Here is a 14,796-nt window from a genome sequence, read left to right on the forward strand (position 1 = left end):
GTCATCTGATTTAAAAGTCAGGGAAAAATAAGAACCTTAAATCCTAATGTTCCAGGGTAATGTTCCGTGGGTAATATCCATGCCAATGACGGATAAACTGGTAGAAATACGTGTAGAAATATAGCTTGCTTTGGCTTGCTATACTCAACATACTACTATATAGTTAGGCTAAACTTTTTATGCTCCTCTACATGTTAAGTTGCATTTTACATTTGATTAAAATGTTTTCAGTCCTTATGGTTTTGCAATGTAGGCATTGTGACCACAGAAAGGCCTGAAAGCCCTACTGTTTTTGTCCAAGTGTTAAGTAGTTAAGATAGTTATACTTTAGTGTGCACACTTTGTACACAGAATAAGTTGTGAAGTAATGGGCTTAGAAATGGTTGATGGTTGCAAGTTTAGTTCTCTAAACAATTTAGTTCTCTAAACAATTAAACATAGAAAAGGTTTACTCTGTCACCCTACTACTACAGTGCAAATCCACCAACATTTTTGAACAATGTTTATAATGTTGATAGCAACTGGTATACAGAAACTATGAAAGAATATAATCCAAGAGCAGTGTGAAATATCAGGAATTACAGTGCAAAACTTCAGCCTTTGGGATATGAAGAAAAATATCTATCATAATGGTGAAAAAGTGCCACAATTAAGCCTTGTGGAGCTATATGGACATAGCTTTTTACCAAGTCTAGCTAAACTCTGTCCCTAATGTCAACCTTCAAAACTAGGGTTCTTCATGTATTGAAAATATAATTTTAGTTTCCATCTTGGATAGGGATGAATTATTTAATTTGAGGTAAGATAAACTCTGAGCTCTAGTAACTTATTCTGTTGTACAGTTACTATAGATAGCAGGAAGTGTATGTTTTTGGCATTGCAGTGTTTTTTGTTCTATGGATTAGTGGAAAGGAAACTATCTCATTTAAGTAATACAGATGAAACAAGGAAGAAATAAAGATTTATCACTGAGGTATAATGCAAAGGCATATCTTTTTGCTCCAGGATCCGATACAATTAGGAAGAACTCCATATGCTATTCTGAGAAAGGATGATATAAGTTTTCTGAGGGTGAAAATCATCAAACCTACAGTCTTCTTATTAAACTTACTGTCTTCTTACTAAACCTGAATATTGTAAGTCCCTACCAAAGGACTAATAAAGGTTTAATGTTGCTTTTTTGCTGGGATAGGCAAATTGAACAATTGTGGACTTTGGGTAAAAGTTACTCAAGCATTTTGATTCACAGTGGTGGTAGACACAGTTGCCTTAATGTTGTGCATTGAAAATCAATAAAACTAAACATAACCCCATCCCCTCATAGGTTGGTGCCTTAATTTGCCAGCACTCAGATGACGCATTGCAGCTGACCTGAAGCTGCCCCCTAAACTCAATCAAACTAGAAGAAAACAAGTCCCTGAATAAGGCAGGGAAAGGCTGCATTCAAACCCAAGGGAAGGCCTCAGCCAACCCTGTTCAAGCTCAGATCCAGACACACCGCTGGCCAGAGAGCTGGGTGGAGAGATCTCCCATCCCATCAGCTACCTGAGCCCAGGAAATCCAAAACCCCTACGAGAAGGGCATCCAGATTAAACTCAGTGCTTTTTGCTGAGGCCTCAGCGCTGTGGAGGCCTGTGGGTCTGATGGACTTCCTGGGGCTATGCCCTGGAAGAACATCCCATAGAACTTTAACCTCTCCCATGGACTCCTGTGACATGCTGTCAACCCACTCCAGTGCCGCTCCTCCTGTGGGCCCACTGGCTGTTCAGCTGCCTGCTAACAACCTATGGTCAAGGTTCTAGCAGTTTCTTTGTTCTTTGTACCCTTGTTGGTACCCTGTGTTATAAATTGAGTCGGTCTATTCACCCTTGTGTTTCCCTATTGGTCACTGTAACCCTTTTCCTGCTCACACCTTCAGGTGACTGATTGTTGCTGTTGCCTCCGCCCCTGTTTACCAGTATGTAGTCCTGGACCCTCTACCTCTCCCTTTGTCCCTGGACGCTTTCAGCACGTACATGAAATAAGCTGCCACTGTAAACCTATACAAAGACCCTTCCTGCTTCTGCCATCTTAGATGAGCAGCTGCTGCGTGTGAGTGTGGTGTTTGCTGCATGCTTGGTGGAGTGCTCTCCTCATGGGGATGCTTCAGGAAGGTTGCAGCAATCCACCATCTGCCCGTGCCGCAACGTCGTGTCAATGTGTCTGTCACCAACCCACGACTCCACAAAACACCTGGAAATTTATTGTGTCCATTAGTCTGAGAAATTGCTGGTGTAATTTTATAAAAAGTAGAACAAAATTTAGTATATACTCTATCTTCGCTTGTTAAAGTGAAGCTTACTATCCTTATTTTTTTCATGGCAATAAATACATAAGAAGACCAGCATTTTACCAATAACTTTTTGTAAACATTAATGTTGGTATTTATAATTTTTCACTCTTGTCTGTTTTACTAATATGCAGTTTTACATGAAACCACAACTGTTTTACAGATATAAACGAAGATTAGAGTACATGACGAAAGTTCTTGGTTTTGGAGGGGTCTTATTGCATTGATAGAAACTACTGCATAAGTAGTACTTATTATGTATTAGTATTCTAGTGTTCATAACTAAGTTCTTGGGGATTTAAACTCATTTAATGTAAATGCTCTTATTAGTAACAATCCAAGGACTGTTATGAGTTTCATGAACAGTATCATGTACATGCATATACAGGGTTTTTTCAGAGGCATTTTAGAGCACCCCCATACTGCTGTGTTTTTTATCAAATTTATCTCTAAGATGTCCTAGTTTTTTGGGTGTAAAAATAAGGTGCCATAATTCATTTAGCCCAAATATTCCAAGGATATAAAAATTCAGTATCTTTTATAACTGATAGTTCTGCTCTGACAAATGTTTATCCAGATTATACTGTCCTAACTACATGGCAATTTGCATATCAGAGATGATGACTTGTGGGAAAGTCAACTGCAATACAGACATTTCATTTTTTTTTGTTCTTGAAATTCTTTATGTTAATCACATGGAGTGTTTCTAACTATGCAAGTAACAGACATATATTATAATCCAAGTCTATTTCTTTTTGTTGGAAAAGGACAGGCCATGATGTTATTCCATGAGGCTGGATGCATTCAAAATTTGCAATACATTTGACTGAGTAGGTCTGGCTCTCAGAGGTAATGCAATAGAAAGGTCAGAATTCTGATGTTTATACTGAAAGTAGAAGTGTAATAAATCCTGCAAAATAACCATTAACATGCACATCATTCTGTCAGAAAGAATTTTATCGTCATTATGTCATTCTCATTGATATTCTGTGGAAAGGACTGAACTGGCTCTACTGAACTGAATACTCTGTGTGTTAGTTTTGGGTTAGATAATTCCTATTCAGTACAGCACTTAAGAGAAAAACAAGATTAACACCCATATCTGTTTAAAACCGATTATTAATAACTTAGTAAAAGTACATCATATTTCTTGTAGATTCAAGGATATGTAGTGATTTTCTTAGGGAATTTTCAGCCTCAGCTATAAAACAGTCAAACTTTGCATCTGTCACATCTCTTCCCTACATGCCAATTAGGTAAGGCATATAACTTTCAAAGAATATCTGAAAATGAACAGGATGCTCCTGAATCTTTTATAGCTTGTTCCAGAGCTTATTTTAGATAACTTTGCTATTACACTTGTGGTAGCCACAGATGTGATAAAAAGGTGTTCTCTTCTTGTGATCTAGTTGAGTCTGATTTCCAAGAAATCTATAAGAAATGGAACATAAAGTTCCAAATAGTTGATGGCTTTTTTTTTCTTCTAGTTCCCATTTTCAGTTACATTACTGCTCTTGCAGGAACTGTAGATGATGCAAAGTCCTTCTGGTATTGAGGTAGCTTGGTGAGCAGTGCAGGTAGCTTGGTGAGCAGCTGCAGGGGGAGCTCTGGGTGTTGGGAGCCCCAGGCACGAAGTCATGGACCTCTAACCCTTTGCATAATAAAGGGAATGGGGACCTGTGCCCATCCAGGTGACCAGACACTGAGAGACAGGGCAGAAGCTGAAGAGCCCAAGACTTCCATGTGCTTAGACTATGGAAGTATAAAGCCCAGGATTTTCTCTGTTCAGGGTCCCTCCTCAGAGGTACCAGCTCAAGCTGTTAATTTTTATATGGTTATTGCAGCAAGACTGAATTATTTCAAGGATTGAGACATCTGAGACTCTGCAATAGGAAATTTGGGGTCAAGCCAGTAAGGAAACATAGTATGACTGTGTGAGTTTGATGTGTGTAGATGCCAAAGGGCCTCTCTCCCACCTCAGCTGATCCAAATGTGACTGCCAGAATTGTATGATATTCAGGAATAATCTATGGGATGTTCTAAGTGAATTCAAATCTCTGAGATTTCACAATTTGTGTCATTGGCCCATAACTAAGTAACAATTGATGTATAGTTATAGATTACGGCATCTCATTGCATGAAGTTTTGGTCCACCAAACAGTTACAGTAAAGTATTTCTGGTAACTATCACCTGTTTAAACTTTTAATCTGCTCATGCCACGAAGGTTTAGCATTATATTTGTTGTCCAGCCTGTCTACCATCAGCTCTAATTACCTTGGTATCTTCAAAGTTTTGTACCTTCAAAAGAATTTTGTACCCTCAAAATGAAATTACCTCCTCCTACCCCTCTACTTGTAAAGCTGATGTGGACTTCTGTCCTTCAGGGCTTGTGTGAGTGGTTGCAGCTGCTGTTTTCTCCCTTCTAGCCTGAATATATATTTCCATCCTATTTCTACAACTACAGTTGCCAGTGGGAGTGATGTATGCCTATGTCTCAATCTAGCATAGGGATTGAAACACATCTGAATCCAAAGGACAGCACTATCAGACACCCCATTTTAAACACGGGAAAATAATGTAAAAATAATCTATTGGTGGTTTTTTCAGAAGGTGCTTTCTAGTATAACAAACATTGTTCTGCAGTTCTCTAAATGTATCATTAAATTATTTTAAATGTATCATTGCTGCTTGAGTGTAGGTTAAATCCTAAGAGAATCCTCTACCTTCTCACTGAAAATACTGCATGTCCTCAGCATCCTCTGAAATGTGAAGGATTGACTCTTCCATTTCCTGGGATTCTCATTGGTGCCAGGGTTCAGCATGTAGGCTTCCAGAGCAACAGCAATATCTGTCATTTTGAATGAATACAAATCTCTAACAATCCATGTTTGTACAGTCCCAGTGGAAGCGTGTTGTGTCAGCTGTGCTTGCGGTACTTTAAAGGCTTTATTAAGTCAGCTGGCAACACACCCTGTCTCCAGGCACTGGCTTTTATGGCAAAGGACCTAAGAGACTTTTTTTGTCCCTTTCCTTTTTTATTCTTCCTTTTTTCCCCTCTCCTTTCCCATGTTAACAGGTAGTGATTTTATAGAAATCTTATGGGTGTGTTGCTATGTTCATAATACCCACAGTATAGTTCACAGATGAGCACTTTTACCCAGCCATACAACCTCACACATACACGTGCACACACCGTCAAGTACCTTTATGCAGTCTGATATTAATTCTGATCAACTTATTACTGCTGCTTGATAGAGAACTGTACAAAATTTATAAATAATTATAACCAGCTCTCTTAGCCCATGTAGCCATTTGAAAGGAGGCTATGATAAACTGTCTGAGGGTTCTGACCACGTATTACAGTAAAATTCCATGCATACTCTGTCCAGTGGCCTTTTATATAAGAACTGCACTTTCTGTTTGCTTTAATGTAGACAAAAATTGCTTGATTGGTAAATGTTAAAATATTACCTTGCTTAAGTCATGTTTTGAGAATCAGTTGTCCGAAGAGTGAACTTTGCAGTGACATTCAGACTCTTTTCTCTTGCAGCCGTTTCGTAGAGTGACGTTTTCTGTTGTGAGTCAGCCTCAGGACCCGCATCAAGGGTCATTGCAGAGTTGCTATGACAGCGGTCTGGAGGAGTCAGAAACACCAAGCAGTAAGAGTTCATCAGGGCCGAGACTGGGTGCCCTTCCACTCCCAGAGGACAACTACGAAAGGACTACGCCGGATGGCAGTGTTGGTGAGGCAGAGCATATGGAAAATGGTAGGGGCAAACACAACATTCACACACATAATCTCACTAGCAAGTGATACTAAGTAGACTTTATGAAAGGTCAGTCCAAAAACATAAATAAACACATTAAATAATTAATGTTGAAATAATTTGATTTTAAAGTTTGTTAAAATGCAGGTATACAAAATAATGGAACGCAACACCACTAATTAAAACAGCTTTTTTTTTTACATTACTTAAAATCTATACTGCAGAAACAGTTAAAACACTGAAAAAAATATCAGTAGAGGTCTGGGAAATGGTAATTGAATAAAATGATATACGTTTCATTTTAGATAAAAGACCATAAAAGACATATATATCTTCATCTCCTTCCATTTTTGACTCAAAACCTACTTAGAAAATTTCACAGAATGTGATATATACAGCATTAGGAAAAGAAAATAGTATTTTAAAACCCCACTCTAGAGAATTCTCTTTTCCCCAAAAATGTTGTATAGACAGTTTTCAAAATAAAACACAATGTCAGGTCCATTCTTCATTATTCAGAATAGAAGAATATTACTTTCCTTTTCTTCACATTTTATTTTGGACAACATTTTCCAACATTTCATTTAAATTCAGGGCCCATTTAAGTAGAAGGGGAAAATATTAAATAGTTATTTATTCCATAGTAATTCTCCGACTATTAAATACCAAAAATAAAGTTAATATAAGTCTCAGGTTGGATTGTTTTTTCTTTCTATCTAAAACTATTCAGGATTAAAAAGCCAAAAAGTCTTATTGATTTTGAAATGTATTTTATAAAACAGGAATATTTCACTGTTCTCCACTTTTTGGCCTTGATCTAAAGTTTTATGAAGTCAGAGACTGACTTCATTGTATTTTCATTGGCCCATAAACAACAAAATAAATTAATACGTGTCAAACATTTCTTTGATAACCAAAGAAATAACGGATTTTCTAATTTAATTGTAAAAGGTGGGTACATGCAAGAAGGGTGGTGTATTTTTTTGTTATAGAATTAATTAATTAGTTTGGCTAAGTGCATGTTAGTTTTTCAGAGATTGCAATACTGAATAATTGTTCTTGGGGTTTTGTCTTATCTGAGATAGACATGTCAACCCATTAAAACTATGTTATTTTTTATGGTAAGATACTTCCAAATCTAGTGTGTATTGCTGAATAATGGCTACAGCAGTCTACATATGCTTGAACTGTATACCCCAATAGAAAAAAGTTAATTGACTAAAAAGGAAGACAGTATTATCCATCTAAAGTTATATTAGGTTATGTATGTTTATACATTTGCATTTATATATTTTCCTTGGTTGTTTATATGAATATGTTTGATTACATTTCATTTTTCTGGGGATGTGGTAAGGGGAAAAAGTGATAATGGTATTCCTGGAAAAAATGTCAGAAAAAAAGCTTGTAGAGTTTGTACATAAATTGGGCTGATTATTTTATTGTCTGTTTTGTAGTGAGATTTTGTGGTTAGGATGATTAGTTAAACAACTTGTCAATTTCCTTGGAAATCCAGCAATGCAGAGAATTTGTAGAAATTCTGAATTCAGAAAGTATTTTAACATAGGATATGCATGATCCATGCTGGAGAAACTGTAGAATCAAAAATTAATATAATTCTTAATGTATTTGGTAGACAATGAAAAAGAAAATCACACTAACTGAAGTGCAACTGAAAAAAAAAGTGCTTGAGCAATGTCATAAGTTAAAGCAAAATAATTTTTCATAATGATGCAAAAACTGGAATTGCATTCTAATAACTAAAATATTTTACATACTTCTTTTTTTGAAAATAGTTTATTTTATATTTGATAGGATAAATTTCTTGGACTTGGTTTTGAAAATAATATTCTAAAATTAATAGATAGAAACATAGAGGTAAATAAATACATTAGTTCATGCTGAATGAACAAAAATCTCCAGTAAAAAAAATTTGCATGGTAATACATGCATAGAATCAGGATTTCCTCCTTCTTTATAAAACCTCGAACAAGACCTTTAAAAGCTGGGTGATATCGTGGTGAAAATTACACTGTACAGATTTCTGGATTTTGCTGTCACATTTTAAAGACAAGATTTCAACAGTGGCACGTCATCTACCTCCAGAAATTCATGTTAACAATAATTTATAAATAATGATGGAACAGGATGGAATGTACTTTTTTCCTTCATACATTTATTACCTGATATTTGAGTGAGATTTTTCTGTCATATGATTATTAAGTCCACTCGCATTTTAACAATTGAATTGTTCAAATTCTGATAATGTAGTCTTCAATATTAATGGATCATTCTGACAGAAATAGAATTGAAAATGAAGTCTGTCAAGCGTTCATTTGTCACATTTAATTGGAATCTAGGTAATCTGCAGTGTTTGGCTAGGTTAGGTTTTAATCAGGATTTATACTGGATTTTTATGAAGATTTTTCATGGAAACAGCATTTTGGAAATGATCTTGGTTATTAATTTTTACTTCAAATATTTACCATTTAATTTCAGTTGGTGTGAAACAATGCAGTTATAACTAATTGCGTTGGATTTCCTTTCATTTCAGAATTTGAAATAATAATCTTCAGCACAGTACATGAAACCTTCCAATGTTTCCTCCTTTTTTTTTTTTTTTTCAAGCCTAGATGACTAAGGAAAACAAGTAATCTTTATAGCTATTGCAAATTTAAAAGGTTCAGCTCACAGGCAGAGTATATAAGAAATTCAACTTTCTGTTTGCTGTTAAGAGTTTCTTTACATTTTCTTAGCTGAGAATAAAACACTGCAAAAGTGGGAAAATTGGATAAGGGGGTTGATTTTCTTAGAATATGGTGAACATTGCCCACCAGCCTACATGACTGTCAGATGTAGATTGAAGTTTTATTCTGCTGATTAGCTGTGGTGTCAGATGTGGGAGAAAAAAAAAAAAAAAGAAAGAAAAAAAATGCTAGCAGATTGACTGTGAAAATTCAGTATGCAAAGATCTTGTTAATTAGTAAAATCTGCAGAACCAAAAGTAACTTCTGAGTTAATTTATCCCCTGCCCTTGGAGCTTTCCTTGCAAAGAAATTCTGCTTGTATGTGCAGCCTTTTCTGATTTTGCTGTTAGAATGGTACTGTCTTAATGTAAATTGCACAATAATTTTCTGAAGAACATTTCCATTACATTCATATTTGTATATCAAGGGCAAACACATTATCATGGTAAATTAGTTTCCTGGTCTTTTGTCATAGCTTTCTAGTTCTGACCATGCCTAATACATCTCAGAAGAAAATTTTGAAAAAACTCTGAGTCAGAAACTTCCAGAATTACTTCTCCTCCTGACCTCAACTGTTAATAGTCAGCATGTGATTTTCTAAATAATAATAATAATAACAGTACTAAAACCCCACTAATTTGCCACAAGACAAGTTCCTGGCCTGAAGAATTTCAACAGTAAAATCCTCTGAAGGCTAACAAAAATGTTTGGGGCTTGGTTTTTTTAAATTCTTATTTAACTATTTAGTGTCTATTCCTTTTCATTATGAGGAAGAGCATGGAAGCATTCTATTTTAGTTTTCAAATACTATGGATTGTTATGTTTCCTTATAGTTTACCTTTCCTCTGAATTATAAAGCTTCCTAGGTTATAAATATTCTTCTAGCAAAGGTAGGGATAGCAGAAGATGTATTCTCAAAATCTGAAGAATGGACAAGACATCTTTTTCATACTAGTTTCTGTGTTATTAATTACAGATATGATCTTTAAATGGAGCTTCCATTGTTCTGTTTCATTTCTCTTCACCTGGTTCTGTAAGGTCTCTCTCATGATTCTTGCAACTCTCAGAAATATTTCATTATATTCCTTCTCCCTACCCCCTGATTTCTGCATACCTACAGTTTATTTATGCATGTAGCAGCCTAATCAGTTTTATTTTTTTTTTTGTTTAATTTAGCTAGAGGACCTACAGTGGTGAAACTGCAGCACTGCAGGTTATGGCTTGTATGATCTTCCCTGGAGATTTGTTTCCATGCAGTCCTAATTAAACTGTGTGCCACACCTGAGATACCTGCCTTAAAGCCAGCTCAGGTACTTCTACACGAACATGTCTTTGATCTGCAGCACAGAATGCTGGGTTAGCCCATGTTTCAATATCAAATAGGGCTGGAGAGGAGCAGTTGTCTCTGTGAAAGAAGGAAAATAAAGGAATGGTTCACAGATTCCATTTTTGCAGGGGGAAATGGAGTAAAGAAAGATTAAGTGACATGTCTGAAGTCACAGATAAAGTAAGGAGAAGAGCTTAAAAAGGAGCTCAGAATTTTTGTGATTCAGTTACTTGACTCCCACAAAGAAATCAGTAGATAAATTACTCTCTGACTGACACATGAAATAAAAGCCAGGGAAGAGAAGTGCATTACCTTGGTTCACATAGTCTGATAATATGCTCTGTTTTCAATTACAATTTCAGATTTAGACTGCAAGAGTCAAAGTTCCACCATCAGTACAACGAAGGGGTTCATAACGTACAGAAGGATGAAAATGTGAATTTTGACAATTAATACGTATAATTAATTTCATCTATAAGAGCATTGTCTCACTTTTGCTTGTGAAATAGATTCTTAATCTGTTTTCTGGACCAAAGTGTGAGGAAAATAATACATTAATTTAGAGAACTCATGTTTACAGAATCTATTTTTCCTTTACCTTTTTGTTGTGCAAATAACACAGCGTAATGTTCTTGAAGACTTAACTGTCCTTATTGTATAATGGCAAACAGACGCTCATTGACTTATTTCAGAGAATGACTGCATTTTTGCAGTTCCCATTATTTTCAAATGTTCTTTCCTCTTGAATTCAGGTCCTAAAATTGCATGAGAATAATTTTGTTTTAAAATTGTGTCCTGAAAGAGTTGATGTGAGTCCATCTGAGAGGCAGTAAAGGTTTTCAATGTAATGATTACACAGTAACAGTTCCTTTTTTCTTTGGTTCGTTTCTTTTTATTCTGTCATGGCTGCTGTCTCTACTTTCTCTTAAATATCACTCTGCATGCATGAACCCAAAATACAAGAAAGTACTGCAAAATTATTATATAATACAAATACATAAGAATTCTTACCCTTGTTTCTGATGAATCTTAACCTATAATTAGGCATATGATGAATTTTGGATTCTGTAACACTAGCAACATACATGGGTAATGTTTTGGAACATATACATATTCAGTGATGAATGATATCTTGAACCAGTTTTTTTTGAGAATACAGCATTCTGATAAGATCTGTGAAAAGACATTTTATAAGAGGAAAAAAAAAGCCTGGCTTGTAAGACAGAAGACAAACTGTGCTGGAATCCCTGATACAGTAGTGCAGTCTTATGTAAGGCAAGGAACCTGTCTGGGAAGAATATTGACTGCTTTTCTCCTTGATTTTTTACCATTTTTAATCTTTTACTGTGTTCCTTTAGGTCACCTTACCCCGTATGTCTGCGAATTTTTTCAACAGAGCAACAAGGTTGATAATCTATATGCACAATAATACTTTACTTTCAAAACTATATTGTGCCTGTACTTTAGGTACTTGTATTTTGAAGTGTTATGCATATATACTTCTAATAGAAATGAGGGAAATATACTTTTTGTCAAATTCCTAATGCTGATATATATTTTTATATAATAACTATTCTATATTTACAATGTACTTCAAATCCACTGTGCAAAGTAAAGCCCCAAATATAATGAGAAATAGCTCTCATTGAAGACAACAAAAAGCATTTTTTTATACCTTGTCTATTTTCCTTGAGTGTCCAAACAAATATCAGCAACTTCTCCGTTCTGTTCATGAAGAGTACCTGAGTTTGCTGTGAATGTTTTCTGCTTGATCAGGATTTTAACTGCTCAGAGAAAATATGCTTGGATGTGCTGCAATCAAAGAAAGAATGCATATTTCTGTATTGGAAATCCACCCCCACACATTGGTAGCAAAACAAATTATTCAGCACTTTTCTGATTTTCTAAATAGAATTGTATGTCTCTTCCTATTCTCTCTTGCTTTCCCATTGTATTTGTTCTAGCTCCTTTTGTGCTGCAGAGTGAATAGCATATGCCTCTTTTCTGAAAAATCATCTTGTACGATTTCTTCCTCCACTCCCGATTTCAGCATCCTGCTCTTAAAAAGAAAATACACAGAGTAATAACTGTTCACACCACTTTTAAAAATAGCCTATTGATACCAGATAACTTAAAATGCCATGTACTAAAACTTTGATTTCTTTTACTACCCTTTAAAAAAGGAACTCCATGTTTACATTCCATCAGTTTTTAACCAATAATTTAATGTGGAGGACGACTTGGGATTTTTAAAAAAACACACCTGCAGTTATATCAGTTAGGATGCAGCAGGGAGGGAAGGGTTTGTGTTTGCCTGTGGGTGTGCACACTTGTACACATCTCAGTGAGTCAGTTCTCACTGCAAATACTCATGAGATCTAGACAGTTGCAGTTATATAACCTGCCTCATCTATGAATTTCAAATCAATCCACTGAGGTGGATATGAACATACTAAACTGACAAGTGGAGAACTAAATGATCAGAAAGTAAAGCAGTATGCCCACTGTCATGCTGTGAATTGATCCAGACATTGTGCACCCCTCAAAAAGTAATAATTTGAACATGAACTTCCAGTCTGATGAAGGTTTTGCAACTGACTTAGTGAAGTTAGGCTTTTGTCCAAGTCTTCCGTGCCAGCTGCCAGCTCAGGCAGCCTCCCACTGATGCAGATTGCAGAACTCCCTTTGATACTGTCGCAGTCCTCAATGTAGATGGAAGGCAAAATGCATTCCAAAATTTAGACTCAAGGAAGAACAGACATCTGGTTTATGAATGGAATATTTAGCAACCTTTGCATCCAAGGCAGGCTCTTTCCTGAAAAAAATCTAATGCAAAGATTCAACGGAAGTTTATTTTTCCTCTGTTCCAATGAGTCCTTTCAACATACTGTGTTTCCCAGTTGGCTTTATTTAATCATAGATTCTTTCATTTTCTGGACAACATTAGATCTTTCTACCCCTTCAAATCTTCAAGTATAATGAAGATCCAAAGCACAGGGGTATTTAATCTTAATTTCAGTGAAAAATACTTTTTCCTTTATTTGTAGGAGATCTAGGTAATGTATAGGGTCAGACCAAAGATCATCTGCTGGCCAAAATAAGGTGCTCAGGAAAAATTATAGCAGGACAAATAAACTGATTTATTTTCCAAGTAGTCTTCTATACATCAACAGTTGGGAATTCTGATTCCCTGAGCCACATAATGTGCATTTAGTAATCTTTATGGATTTACATATTCAAATTTGTCCAGTTTCCATTGCATGCAACTATTAATATCTCTTTTTCCCAGTTAGGGTTTTGAAGGTGATTGTGTGTGCCATTTTCCTTGGATTGGACAGAGGGAAAATAAACTTCCTAGTCTGTAAAGGAACAGTACATAGGAATTTTTTAAGGAGAATATATTTCTTTGTAGCCATACTAAAATTTGCTGTTGTATAAGTCCTGTATTCAGTTATTATTTCAAAAGGTTTAAACCCTAAAACTTAAAGGGAAGTGTATCTCTTATGAATTTTAGCAAATATAAATGTAAGTTTAGTATGCCAAAATCTACACAAAGGTATTTAAAGGAATTAGAATCTTCCATATGATGTGTCATCTGTAGTTCTGAAAATTCTGTTGTATATTTATATTTATAATTTATAACTGATTTTCAGAGAAATTGAACAATTTCTATGATGACAAGAGGATTTAAGTGCAAGCATAATGTGAATTCAGACATTTAAGTATTTCTGAATATTACTATGGTATTGCCTATATTGCCTTTTTTGCCTCAACAGCAACACAGCATTCAGTGTGAATGCCAACTCAAATGTCTTGAATAAGTAAAAAAAAATCATGGCATATGCTAGAACAAGGCATACATTGGAATTTTAAAGAAATTGCTCAATTTATTAGTACAGTAATTTTGTATGGAAAGCTTCTTGACTTTTTTTGAGTAAGGAGCAACAATAACAACAAAACCTCCACTATCAAAAAACCAGAGGTTTTGTGCTCCAACAAGATTATTGTGCACAGATTTATTTCTTACATAATAAATGCAAAAGTCAGCATTTATTATGTACGAAAATGTATGTTAGTAATCAGTATTTTATAAGATGCTTTTTTGTTGTTTTTTTTTCTGCAGACTAGATTAATATATTCTATTAATATTAATTGCAATTCTTTTATTGTAGATAAATTGCCATTCATTTAAAAGAAGCTGTCCATTCTTATGCATCTTTTAAGAAAGGACAAAGCATCTCTCACTAAATAAATAAAAAAAAAGATTGTTTTGATGGATTATTTAAATCTGTACTTTTTTTCTAACATGTGGACATAAAAGTAAACTTCTTTTTGGATAATAGAAAAAAGTAAAATGTAAAGGCAGTGAAGGAAGAACACTATTGATAATTTATATTGATTGTTGTGTACTTTCTTGCTATCAAGTGTGCCCATACAAGCTTCCCCAACTTGCTTGCTTTAACCTGTTTATTAGCTATATATAAGAAAAAAATCAGCCCTGAAGATCCCTGCTGGGACACTTGTTCTTTTCCTAAGCAATCTGCATTATTTCATCACAAAGGGAAGAAAAATCAAAGTGCATCATATCTAAAATTGCATACTAACAAGACTCTCTTCCACCAAAGTGT

General features: G+C 35.1%; 1 protein-coding gene across 4 annotated transcripts in view; it reads left to right on the forward strand.

Annotated features, from left to right (window-relative positions):
- The window catches only part of PCDH7 (protocadherin 7), a 265,754-nt gene that overhangs the window by 118,827 nt on the left and 132,131 nt on the right, over window positions 1-14,796 (forward strand). The window contains exon 2 of one of the 4 annotated variants that reach the window (XM_058025359.1): window positions 5,881-6,097. The exons of 1 other annotated variant lie outside the window; for it this stretch is intronic. In XM_058025359.1, coding sequence (XP_057881342.1) covers window positions 5,881-6,097 — 217 coding nt within the window. The remainder of the gene's footprint in view (window positions 1-5,880; window positions 6,098-14,796) is intronic. 2 more of the 4 variants (XM_058025360.1, XM_058025361.1) reach the window with 2 other exon arrangements.

This window comes from Melospiza georgiana, chromosome 5 (genome assembly GCF_028018845.1).
Source record: "Melospiza georgiana isolate bMelGeo1 chromosome 5, bMelGeo1.pri, whole genome shotgun sequence".
Lineage (NCBI taxonomy): Eukaryota > Metazoa > Chordata > Aves > Passeriformes > Passerellidae > Melospiza > Melospiza georgiana.